Source organism: Neolamprologus brichardi, chromosome 8 (assembly GCF_056152115.1).
Source record: "Neolamprologus brichardi isolate AB-2024 chromosome 8, ASM5615211v1, whole genome shotgun sequence".
NCBI lineage: Eukaryota > Metazoa > Chordata > Actinopteri > Cichliformes > Cichlidae > Neolamprologus > Neolamprologus brichardi.
In genome coordinates, this window is record NC_142111.1 from 20,337,839 (window position 1) to 20,350,289 (window position 12,451).

Genomic DNA, 12,451 nt, shown 5'->3' on the forward strand with positions numbered 1-12,451 from the left:
AAGCAATGCACAAACTTCATTAGATTAGTCAAATCTTCTTTTTTCTGTTAAAGGTCAAATTCCTAAATTGCCTCACACATATTTCTGTGTGAACACCAAACACATTTTCACAACCCAGAAATAAAAACACGCTGATTACTTCTGTGAATACTGTATTTGCAGCATCTGTGCTAAATATCTTTTTTATTAGTCATATTAGAGGTGTCAAACAAACACTTAACACTTTGCCATATGGTAAATCCACGAGCAGATTGTCTCCTGCTCAGATGCCCTGCTAGAGTATTTTTAATAGCCTCTTTAATATAAGCAAAGACACTGCTTTTCCATCCTTGCGTCTGCTTTCACCAGGCATTGGACAGAAAGACATGGAATTTGCTAAGAATGGAGTCTGAGGAAATTGAGAACACATGGACTTAAATGTGGAATTCCTGCGCTCTTTTTTCCCCATACTCCAGCAAATTATTAGGAATCAGGCTTATTGTCCAAGGATGAGTGCCAAGGAGGAGAAGAGCCCTATTCTTGAGGGTTTTTTTCCACCAAGCCAAAATAATAGAAGCTTCTGTGTGCATACGCAAACACAAATAATAAAACCTTCTCTATTTTAGATCCGTGCGAACACAGTAATTGCCCTCATACACAGGATATATGACAGACTTTTTGGAATATGTGGCAAACAGTAGACTATCCAGCCCTCTAATCTCTTTATTGTTCCCAGTTCCCTCCAGTGGTCCCACCAACGTCTCTGCCTTTGCCACTACTTCAAGCAGCATCCTGGTGCGCTGGTTTGAAGTCCCAGAGCCGGACAGGAATGGGCTCATTCTGGGCTACAAGGTCTATTTCTGCTTTTTATATTTGGCAGCTATACACCTTTTATTTACTGAGCTTTCCGAGGCATCTAATTAATTTGGAAAAAACTTGAGCTTCTTTTAAGCAGTGAAATACACACAGCATGGTTGCGCTTTTTGAGGCTATTTGTCCTACTTAATTTCCACATTCACTTTTCCCAACTTCTTTCTCCTGTCTCCTCACCGAGTCAGGTGGTTTATAAAGAAAAAGACTCGGACAGTCCAGTCCACTTCTGGACAGTAGAGGGGAATGCCACTCACAGTGTCCAGCTGACTGGTCTGGGGAAATATGTGCTCTATGAGATCCAAGTTCTGGCATTCACACGGATTGGAGATGGACGGCCGAGCTCTCCACCTATTCTTGAAAGGACCTTGGATGATGGTAGGAGCACAGGATAGAAAGATTAAACATTCCAATTATGTAAAAATAAATAGCAATTAATATTGTGCTGAATACTATGGTAAGAGAATTAAGAAAAGGGAGGGGCTACGTGTATGTTATGTCTGAAAAACCTTTAAATCTTTGTCTGCTCCTCACAGTCCCAGGACCTCCAGTGGGTATCCTGTTCCCTGAAGTCCGGACCACCTCAGTCCGCCTTATTTGGCAGTCCCCTGCCCAGCCGAATGGCATTATACTTGGTTAGTACATACTAAATGTTTTTTATTAAGATTTGGCCCCTAATTCTACTCTAGAAATCAACGGCAACAATTTTTGCTCCCAACCATTGTAAACATACTTTTGCAAACTTTTATTTGTTGTTTTTTTTCCCCCAACTAAGTGGATTAGACTGTATTCGTTGGGGGAAATCAAGTCTTGTTATTTTCCGGTTTGTAATAAAGGGACTGGGATTCCTTTGTTGGCTTACTGGGGATTTCCTTGTGAGTATTTATTCCATTAAACATCTGTTGGATAATTTAGTTTAAACTGTCCAGTGTGACAGACCTACAAAGTAGCATAGAGGAGCAGATGCTAATGAAATCCTGTCAGAAGGAACACAGCTGTCTGCAGCGCAGCTCGATTTCCCTTTTATTAACAGTATAAACAACTGTTTCTTCGAATACCACTGCAATACATGTTTCAGTCTAACCCAGAGCATCTTTGACAGCTTTATTAAGACCATTTGTCTCTTCTCCAGCTTACCAGATCACCTACCACCTCAACTCCACCAATAGCAACACAGCCACAGTGGATGTGCTGAACCCTAGCGCCCGCCAGTACATGGTGACTAACCTCAAGCCAGAAACTGTCTATGTGTTTCGCATTACGGCACAGACAAGGAAAGGCTGGGGCGAGGCGGCCGAGGCGCTCGTGGTTACCACGGAGAAAAGAGGTAACTCGATGTGGATTTTAATACTGACATATTAGAGCGCTGGATATGTGGGGGAGTCATAAAAACAACAATTTAATTGAGAATATGAATAAAATGTTTCATCTGATGCTGATGAAGTGGTGTTTGGAAGCGTAGTAGCAACGTAATTTGTATTTCTCTAACAATGCAGGAAATATAGTAACAGTTGTATAAATGGTGCTGAGACCTGAGAACGGACACATGTGTATGATCTCCGTAATGGCATAACATGCAGAGAGCTGCACTAAGCCTTCGTTGCACTTAGTTCATTTCCAGTCAACAGTTCAGCGAGCAGATGTGTTTTCTAGAGGAGTGTCTGTGCCCTGTGGGTATTTATCGAAGCACTCTGATGTCATTGTGAGAATACATCAGTCCATCTGCTTCCCTCAAGGCATGTTGTGGATCGTGTTCTATGCTACTTTAGTTTCTCAGCTACTTTTCATTCCAGCACCAGAATCACACTTCCTTCTTTCTTGTCAGCTCTACATAGCTCATGCAAATATGAGTAAATGGAGTATATTTAAAAAAAAACTGTTTCTAATAGCTCCAGTTTTTTCCACCCGCACATCTCCAACGTCTCCAAACACTCAGTTTGCCCCAATTCATGTGTCACATGCACACACAGCAGCCGTCCGTTTCTCTTTCCCTTACTTGCCTCTGTTTTTGCTCCAGCTCGTCCTCAGCCTACCAGCCGCCCCCTGGTTCCTCAAAAACACGTTCAGGCTCGCCAGGTGTTACTTTCATGGGAGCCTGGTAGTGACGGCCTGTCCCCCGTGCGTTACTATACGGTCCAGCAAAGAGAGCTTCCTGAAAGCAACTGGACAGTCCACTCAGCATCTGTCAGCCACGAGGCCACAACCTACATAGTATCCAGGTAGAGTATCATCGAGTAACGACATCTGGTTACGTTAAGGTGTAAATTTTCACACTTTCATTCCCTTTATTAGAACAAATGTGTTCTCACACTTCTCGCTGACGCTTCCTCTTTAATATTCCCCTAGCTTTTGAATAGCTGGCATAAGAAATGTGTTCTTTTAAAGAGTAATGTTTCCAGAGGATTGCAGTTTGGAACGTAAACGATGGAAATGCATTTGGCAAGTACAAATGTGAAAATGTATTTGCCATTAAGGTTCCAGTTTGGTTTAAAGTATGCCTAATAGTTTGCTTCTAAACCTCGCAGTGAGACTCTTTTTGATGTATGGAGTTTAAAAAGTTTCAATGCTGCAGTTTGTGATAAAGATTGATGTGCTTTTCTGTGCTTTCATCCCAAAGGCTGAAACCCTTCACATCTTACCAGTTCAGAATAAAAGCCACCAATGACATAGGGGACAGCGAGTACAGTCAGGAAAGTGAAGCAATCACAACTCTACAGGATGGTAAGAGTAACACGATGAGCAAAAATCTTTATTCTCGTCGTTTACAGCATAAAAATCTGATGACATGATGCATCGTTTACCTTGATCAGAAAGAAGTGGGTCTATTTTTGATTGCTGTTAACTAAGGTAAGACTAAAAGAGTTCAAGTTCAAGTCAAAACGTGCTTGTTTGGAGACCAGCCAGCTTGTGCAATCACCTTGCACTTAAACATGGCCCAGAGGTTTTTACATGCTTAACATCTGGACAACCAATTGGTTACCACAACTGCTTGGCAACAAAGAGGTTTGGGACAACTTGGCTGCCGACTGCAAGTTATTCAAAAATAAACTTTTTTGAACATCTATTTTTGCTCTTGTGTGACTCATCCTTAAGCACAAACTTGGTATAAAGGTGGAAATGTCTTGTCTGGTTTGCTCTGTAGCTACTAAGAAGTGCCTCTAAAGCTTACTCGTATGTAATTTTTTGAATGTATGCATGTCATATTGATGTATGACACAATTATGGTGTGTTGTGCAAGACACTTTCTTGGTGAATGTGGTCATTTTCATTTCGTGACACTGTCAAGTTGTCAGAAAGTGTGGACGCTAGTGTTGATTTTCACAAAACAAGCTATTCCTTTGTGATATCTTTTATATGTTAGCGTATAGTATCAAGTTGTTATTTAAAATGTAGGTTACGTTTAAACACAAAAAGTCCGAGGTATGACTTTGATCTGTATCATAGTGAAAACAGTTTTATGTCTGCATTAATTGGCCTTTTGCTGTGATTTGGACATTACTGGCAAAGACAACAACAACTGCACCATCATGAGACAAAAGAGCACCTTTATAAAAGAAAACAAAAGTTTGCCCAGTGGTGCTTATCCAAATCAAGAAACTGCTGATCTTTCCCTCAGCTATTTCTGACTCATCAATGGTTCTTCTGTTGTGGCTGTTGTGTATTTACGCTCCATGAATGCCACTGCACACGGATAGGTTAAGCATCTTGAATTGTGCCGATTTTCAGGTCAATTTAGCACATTTATTTCACTTTTATTACCCCAGTGCCTGACGAAGCGCCCTCGATTCTCTCTGTCACGCCACACACAACAACGTCAGTGCTGATCCGCTGGCAGGTAAGAACAAACAAAACAACTTTATATTTATGTTTTCAAACTTCGTGATCTATTCGAGTGTGGGAAAGTGGCTTCTAAGAGAGCTTGATAGCAAACAGCAAGGCCTATACTTACAGTATAAACTGATAAACACACTACGCTGTCTGCGTAATAAAAAGCACCCTCACCCGCATTCCCACCTGAATTAACAGGTCATAAAAAGAAAAACGGGAGGCTCTGAGACACAATTTTAGTTTTATGGAGAACACTTGTAGACTTTATGAGGATCGAGAGTTGCTTGTGCTTTTTTTCTTTCTCCTGTGGGTTTGTTCCTCTCATTGTTTAATCAAAGGGGATTTTTCTTCAGCTTGGTGTGATATGGCGTGATTTTTCTTTCTGTCTGTGTATAACAGTTACTCTAAATCTTCTTAGTTGGTAAGTTAATGACAAATGTCAGTGATAACTGGGGTTTTTTTGGCAGTTTTTTAGCAGTGAAGAAAAAAACAATCAAAATTCTTGTTAAAAGGAGTTGAATCACTTGGATCGCATGTAGTCTTCCAGGCTATCTGTAGGTATCAGATGTACAGTGATGTGCTACATTAGACTAACAGTAAGTCTGCATTTTTCTCCTCAGCCCCCCTCAGAGGAGAAGATAAATGGTATCTTACTGGGCTTTCGCATTCGATACCGCGAGCTGCTGTACGACCGTCTCCGCAGTTATATTCACACAGTCAACAGCGCATCCGCCTGGGCTGAGCTCTCTGGTGAGAAATAACTGCAACCAACAAAATACATTTTCTTATGCCACCACCTACACTATAGGATCCTAAGAAAAATGAATTGTGTACTATAACAAGTGGTATGTTGCATTAACTGGAACTCTCCGGTGTGCGATTTGAAATGTGACATTATGAATTTAAAGACCATAAAGAAATAACCGAGGCTAGAAATTGCACATCAAGAAATACAGTCCTGCGCTTTACTTCAGTAACACATAATTATAAGTCTCTGTTATGGTTGATTATTCACATGCTGTCTTTATGCGTCAGCAGCCCCTTTTCCATTAGAGGAAAATTCTCACAAAGGCCTATACTGTTGCCAAGATTTCCCCACTGGTCTTGACACTTCACAGCAAAACATTTCATCTTGTGATCAGTGGTTATCAGCTGCAGGCTATTATTAGGTTTACTCTGGAGCCCTCTCTCTTTCTGCTGCTTTGTGAAACTTGGCCTATAATTTTCCTCTTGTTGACTCACTCTGTTGCTCATTCAGAGCTATGATCACCATCATTGGGTTGTTTTTTTCTTATAATAATGTTGCTGCCCTCATTAACAGCAACAAATTTTTGACTTTGAACCCTACTACCTTTGTCTCTCCACTTAACAGCTCTTTTTTTGGCTTTTTTTTATCCCTTTTATTTTCCGCAGCTCCCTACAGCCTCCGAAATCTGAGTGATTCAACGCTCACCCAGTATGAGTTAGACAGTAAGTTTGGTTATCTCTCTGCCTCTCGAAAGCACAAATATAAACACAATAATTCAATCTGCAAACAAATTAGGTTGAAAAAACAAAACCAAAACTATTTTCCTTTTGAATCTCAATTTTTTTCTCAAGTGCCCGGCTTCCTAGAATAGAGAACGCAGAGTGTTAAGCAAATTAACACAACATTTGGCTGCTTATGATCACATTGCTCGGTACAAACACTTCTACTGAGGCCAGTGGAGTGCTTTGTACATAGAAATTCTTGAACACTGAATACACAAGCGTGCCTGGTCCAGCTTGCTCTTTGGTTTGCACATGTCAGCTTATTTGGATGAGCACTGCAAAAGCAGATGGTCACATACTTCTCCTGTACCCCCACAATGCACAATTCGACAGACTCATAATTACAGTGTCACTCTGTGAATTTGTAATTGAAATAGAAATGTCTTCCGAGGGCAGCAGTGTAAAATTGTAGTGTTGTTGTGTGGGTGGGTGTGAAACCATTCAGGGATCATATCCTATTTATTACGTTTTCTACTTCAACTAATTGTTTGGGGCACCAGGAGGGGGGGGTGTAGGGATGCAGAAATGGATCTCCAGGAGGTCAGCAGACCTCTTTACAGCAATGGTGACTTTCATAAATGGGAAGATATTACCATGTAGGGATTTTCCATACATGTCACAGATCGGTGTTTGATATAATTCCTAACCTTATATTCCAAACTGTTTACTTCTACTGCAGAGCTAAGTAAACACAAGCGTTATGAGATACGCATGAGTGTGTACAACGCCGTGGGTGAGGGGCCAACCAGCCCTCCACAGGAGGTGTTTGTTGGAGAAGCAGGTATGCACACTTCCTCTTATGGGCAAATAGATTTTGGGGGGTCATTTATCTTTCTTAAATGCCGAGTCTGTTCAGTTTTAACTGAATAGTTCCTCCTTGAGGCTGTCATTTCCCTAGTAAACGCAACGAGCATAGTAATGAAAACAAATATTAAAATCGAAAAACGTCATCGTTAAATGCGATATATCTGATCTGGCTGTCACAGTGCCGACGGCCCCACCCCAGAATGTGGCTATTCAGTCCGCAACAGCCACCCAGCTGGATGTGACGTGGGACCCTCCACCTGTGGATGCACAGAATGGAGACATCCAGGGATACAAGGTCAGAGTCTCTGCAAAGTGCCGCGTCTGGCACAGGCTCAACATGCCTTACTGGCTCACTTTTATAGTGCAGCGTAACAATACAACAGTGTTCTGTTTTTATCATTAAATATTTACATTTTAGTGGCTCACATGAGATTACATCCATCTGTTGTTAATCACTATTAAATTGATCATTTTACACTTTTAGCGAACAGCGTTTTCCAGAGGGGGTTTCAGTAAAAGGTTCCGTCTGCTGCTCAAGAAAACATTTGCAGGGAATAAAATATAATTGTGTATTTCCCATAGGGGAGTTTGAAACGGGACTGAGTTTCATAGAAGCAGAAATTGCTGCATTCCCTGAACAGTATCTGTAGATATTTATTTATGTCTGTGCTATTCCATGTAGATTTACTTTTGGGAATTCCAGCGTAAGAACGAGACTGAGCGGATGCGGACTCTGTTTATGCCTGAAGGAGGGGTGAAGCTGAAGAATTTGACTGGTTACACCACCTATATGATCAGCGTGGCTCCATTCAACGCCGCTGGGGACGGACCCCGAAGCCCACCAACGAGAGGACGCACTCAGCAAGCAGGTAAACGTGACAATTAGACGCCAGACGTGGCTATACAAAATCGTTTATCAGTATGAAAGAGCACAACAGTCGGGATCAAGCATATGTAGTAGAACAAATATTTCTGTATATAACGCACGCACACATGATGGAGATGTTTTCTAAAAGAAAAGACAAGCTTAAGACGAATGTGGTAACATCATGACAAGACTAAAGCAGATAAATTAGAGCGTGTACAGCCGTGTTTATTCATTTGTCATATTTATGTGCTGGTGGCAGCGCCGATGTTAGTTTAGAGAACCCTGAGAGTTTTCTCAAAGTGGATGAGTCAGCCATGGGGAAAGAATTTGATTTGACGATGATGCTAATCGTTGTTGTCAGCAGCATGCCAAACGATGTTAGCGGAGCCACACACGGAGCATAAGTTTCTAATCAGCTAAGCCATTCGAAACTTACTTGCTGAATTTCATCTTTTGTCTGATGCTATGAAAATTTTGTCAGCGAGCTTTGAGTCTCCAGGCGTGCTTTATCAAAAAGGACCCCGTGCGTTGCCCCCTTTCTTTGTTCTTCTTCTTATTTCTGCGACTCGTGGGACTTTCTACCCGCGTGCCCATCTGCAAACGTGTCAAAACAATATTTATCTTCCAAAAAGCCATTTTTGATGCGCTTTACTACTGTGTCCCAGACTAGTAAAAAGGGGGGAAAGGAAGGTGTGCACAGATCCTCTGTTTTCCCCAGTGCTTGCTGCTTTGAGAGGAGGAAGCAGATGACAAGCTGGGAAGGGGGTGGCATGCATTAGGAGGATAGTTATCCCTTTTTCTTTTTTTAAACAAAGAGGCTTTGTCTATTGCAAGCGTCTCACCCCCTGCTCAAGAAGCTTAAAGGCAGCAGAGGAAAATGTGTTTCTCAGCACAGTGGTTTCAAGAGTTCAGACTGTTATAATGGGGTCTCGAGGCAAAGAGTGTTCATTGTGATTATGAATTGCTCTGCCCAAGGTCAAACAAGTATACGTAAGTAATGCAGAACCTTTAACTCTGTATGTAGTTTAGCAAAAAGTTTTTTTTATATAATCAGTGGAGTTCTGCTCATGTGCGGAGACTCAGACTTGCAGCAGTGGTTCTGGACCTCCAGAAGATTTCTACTATATAAACAAGAAACAGCACCAGTGGACAATTGTGATATTTCCACGTTTATCTATATTTTGTTGTTAGCCTGAAGAATTCCCTTAACAAGAAAAAGAATTGGGTGAATACCGTAACACCAACCATTAGTTTATGTACCATTATGGAACCTTTATGGCATCCTTTCATGTTTGAGGCCTTTGATGTAACCATGGGAAGGACCACCGTATTGATCAGACAGAAGAAATATATGTCATGACATTAAAATGGCTCGTGCAAAGATTTACTTGGTATTTCATGAGAGAAGTTCAACTAAAGGCTAGTGAAGCAAGGGTTGTTTGTTTGTTCAATCCACTCATCTGGTTGTTTTTTATTATTTGACAGAGTCATTCTACAAAAATTTTAGATGTTTTTTTTTTGTGATCAACATTTTATTGATTTAAAACGGGGTTGGGGGGGGGGGGGGGGTACAGACATATACAGCACAACTGTAAACTGCAGTAGCAAAGCAAACATTGGTCACAGGGCATAGGGACAGCAAAGAAAAAACACAAAGTTAAAACCAATTATTGCCTCTTCCAGGAGATAACTCTGGATGAGAAGATTTCCCAAGCTTCAACAGTCGTGGGCCGAGCTTTATTTAATTTTGCTCTGCTATGTTCAAAACCAATAACACGGATAAGACATCGTCTCCAGAATGATTCCATACAAATGTCAGGACTGAACCATTGCTTCGAAATAGTCTTCTTTGCGGATGTGAATCCAGCGAACAACATTTTGCATTGTATTTGTTTCAAGGAGATTTCAGAGGTATCATTAAGGAGACAAAGACCAGGATTGGGAACATAAAAAACTTCCAGTACCTCAGATAACACAGAGTTCACAAAGACCCAAAAATTGGATACAACAGGACAGTCCCAAAACATGTGCAAAAACGTGCCAGGTGATGAATCATTGCAGATGTGACAGTGATACGTAGCCTGTAGTTTCATCTGGAACCTCCTATAGGGTGTAATGTATGTTCTGTGGATGGTTTTGAAATGAATTAATTGATGCGCCAGGTTCTGAGAAGTCAAACTCAGATTAGACAAATATTTTCGATGTTTTTGACCTCTGTATGTTTCAGCTCCCAGTGCTCCCAGCTTCATTCACTTCAGTGAACTGACCACAACCTCCGTCAATGTGTCCTGGGGCGAGCCCACCTTCCCTAACGGCATCATTGAGGGCTACCGTCTGGTCTATGAACCCTCCACACCTGTAGATGGTAACAAATTCTTAACAATGTCAGTTTTCTCTGCACTAAATGGCTGCTGGCTATAAAAGCTTAATGCACACTACAAGATCGGAAGTTTTAGAGTCAACGCTTTTGCGTGTCAGTCGACCTTCTTGCGATCTTGTGATGTGCATTTCTTGAGCTAAGCTAACCATTACATAAACAGCTCATTATTCATTGCAACCTTATACATATCTACTACTATCATCTTAAATAATACATGCTTCGGTGCCAAAATGCAAACGTGTTTCTAATCCCATTACTCTCTGTGTGCATTTGCGTATGTTGGGTGTGCTTGCACATTGCCTGGCCTGTGTAAGACCTGCTTTAAATGTGGTGTGTTTGTCTAGAGTCTTCAGTGGCCTGTGCCGACTGTCTCCACTCCCCCTCCCCCCCAGGCGTCAGTAAGACAGTGACGGTGGATGTGAAGGGGACCGGCCCTCTGTGGTTGAAGATCAGAGACCTGGCAGATGGCGTCACGTACAACTTCCGCATCCGGGCCAAGACCTTCATCTACGGGCCTGAGGTGGAAGCAAATATCACCACGGGACCAGGGGAAGGTAGTTGCAGTGATGTTTTGGAAAGCTGACATTTTTGTCACTAGCCCTTTAAACACTTATTACTATGTTATTCTTTCTCAGGTGCCCCAGGACCCCCTGGAGAGCCATTTATTACGCGCTACAGTTCGGGCCTCACCATTCACTGGACCCCTGGAGACCCAGGACGTTCTCCCATAACACGCTATGTAATTGAGGCCAGACCCTCAGGTAGGGGATTTAGTACAGTGGTTTTGAAAGTGGGGTCTTGGGGAATCAGAGGGGTCAGCCATCCATAGCCAAGGGGACTGTAAAATACATTTTGCTGTAATCTTGGAAATTAATATCTAAATATTAAGACTAAATATCCCATCTATATCCCAATTTGATATGGTTGTGAGACATGAGATTCCATCTAAGAGTGCAAATGGAAGCAAGCATGTTTTTGAAAGACGTTTGGAGAGTCCATGCTCTACAGGATCGCCCCATCACTGGCCTTATGTTACCTTCTGTGAGATTTTGATTAAGGAAAGTGGTGTACAGTGTCAACATCTGCTGCCCTGGAGTCAGTGTCCCTGGCATTTTAATGGGTTATTGATTCAGGCGCTACAGTCAAGACAATTGGCGTCCTCTTTCAACTGTGATTGACAAGTCCTGGCATGGCAATGAGGGTGATGGATGGTGGGTGACTCACAGGCAGAGATGTGTTTCACCGCTCCTGAGTGAGAATCGGAAAGGCTATCTAGTCCTACATTTTAAAGGTTTGCAAGGACTGATAGGTATTTTATGGCAGTATAGATTGAATGGAGGGGGAGGGGCTTTCCCATATCCCATATCCCACTTATCCATATGCCAGTGGTGATAAGTTTCTATAGTATCCAGTTAGTTGAAAACTTATTTTTGCCTTTAGATCAAATTACGCTGTTTTTTTTAAAATGTTTGTCAAAGTTCAGCAACATAAAAAATTTATATCCATACTTGGTTATATTTGTGTACCCTATCAAGGAGTCATAGCTACACATTTATTTACAAGCAGCAGGGTGTAATAAATGATCTCTGGCATGATTTCCATAGCAAGCAGCAAGACATCTAACGCTGCTTCATTTGAAATATGGCTGCTCCGCTATTTATGTTGTAGAATTTGTTGGTTGTAAATTTTTACGAGAGCAGTGAAATTGATGGATTGTGTAATATTTTTAAGAATTATCAATTACCCTCGGAGCTGCCAGCCAGGCCGGAGCCTTGTATCAAACAAACAAACAGCCTGTTAACAATGACATATTGACACTGTTTAAATATTTTTTGCTTGTTTAACGAATATCGTCAGCCTCCTCCGACCCAATTTGTCCATTAAAATTCCATTACAGATGAGGGTTTGTGGGATATCTTAATCAAGGACATCTCCAAGGATGCAACATCGCACACGTTCAACATGGACATCCTGAAACAAGGTGTCAGTTATGACTTTCGGGTCATCGGAGTGAACGACTACGGTTATGGCTCTCCGAGTCTACCTTCTCCCTCCATATCTGGTGAGCTTTCTTGTATTTGTTAATAGAATGGAATGAACTGAATTACATTAACTTTCAGGCTTAATTAAATCCCCTTAGGTCATTCAGACTTCACAGGAATGTGGCTACATGTTTTTAACAAGCATGA

At 41.6% G+C, this 12,451-nt stretch overlaps 1 protein-coding gene across 2 annotated transcripts in view; it reads left to right on the top strand.

Annotated features, from left to right (window-relative positions):
• sdk2b (sidekick cell adhesion molecule 2b) overlaps nt 1-12,451 on the top strand; it is a 277,570-nt gene that overhangs the window by 248,428 nt on the left and 16,691 nt on the right. For both annotated transcript variants that reach the window (XM_087844782.1, XM_006790946.3), the window contains exons 26-41: nt 716-831; nt 1,038-1,227; nt 1,386-1,484; nt 1,982-2,176; nt 2,867-3,068; nt 3,467-3,570; nt 4,614-4,684; nt 5,298-5,427; nt 6,091-6,147; nt 6,887-6,988; nt 7,194-7,309; nt 7,697-7,883; nt 10,110-10,247; nt 10,607-10,816; nt 10,898-11,023; nt 12,160-12,324. In XM_087844782.1, the coding sequence (XP_087700908.1) occupies nt 716-831; nt 1,038-1,227; nt 1,386-1,484; nt 1,982-2,176; nt 2,867-3,068; nt 3,467-3,570; nt 4,614-4,684; nt 5,298-5,427; nt 6,091-6,147; nt 6,887-6,988; nt 7,194-7,309; nt 7,697-7,883; nt 10,110-10,247; nt 10,607-10,816; nt 10,898-11,023; nt 12,160-12,324 (2,208 nt within the window). The remainder of the gene's footprint in view (nt 1-715; nt 832-1,037; nt 1,228-1,385; nt 1,485-1,981; nt 2,177-2,866; nt 3,069-3,466; nt 3,571-4,613; nt 4,685-5,297; nt 5,428-6,090; nt 6,148-6,886; nt 6,989-7,193; nt 7,310-7,696; nt 7,884-10,109; nt 10,248-10,606; nt 10,817-10,897; nt 11,024-12,159; nt 12,325-12,451) is intronic.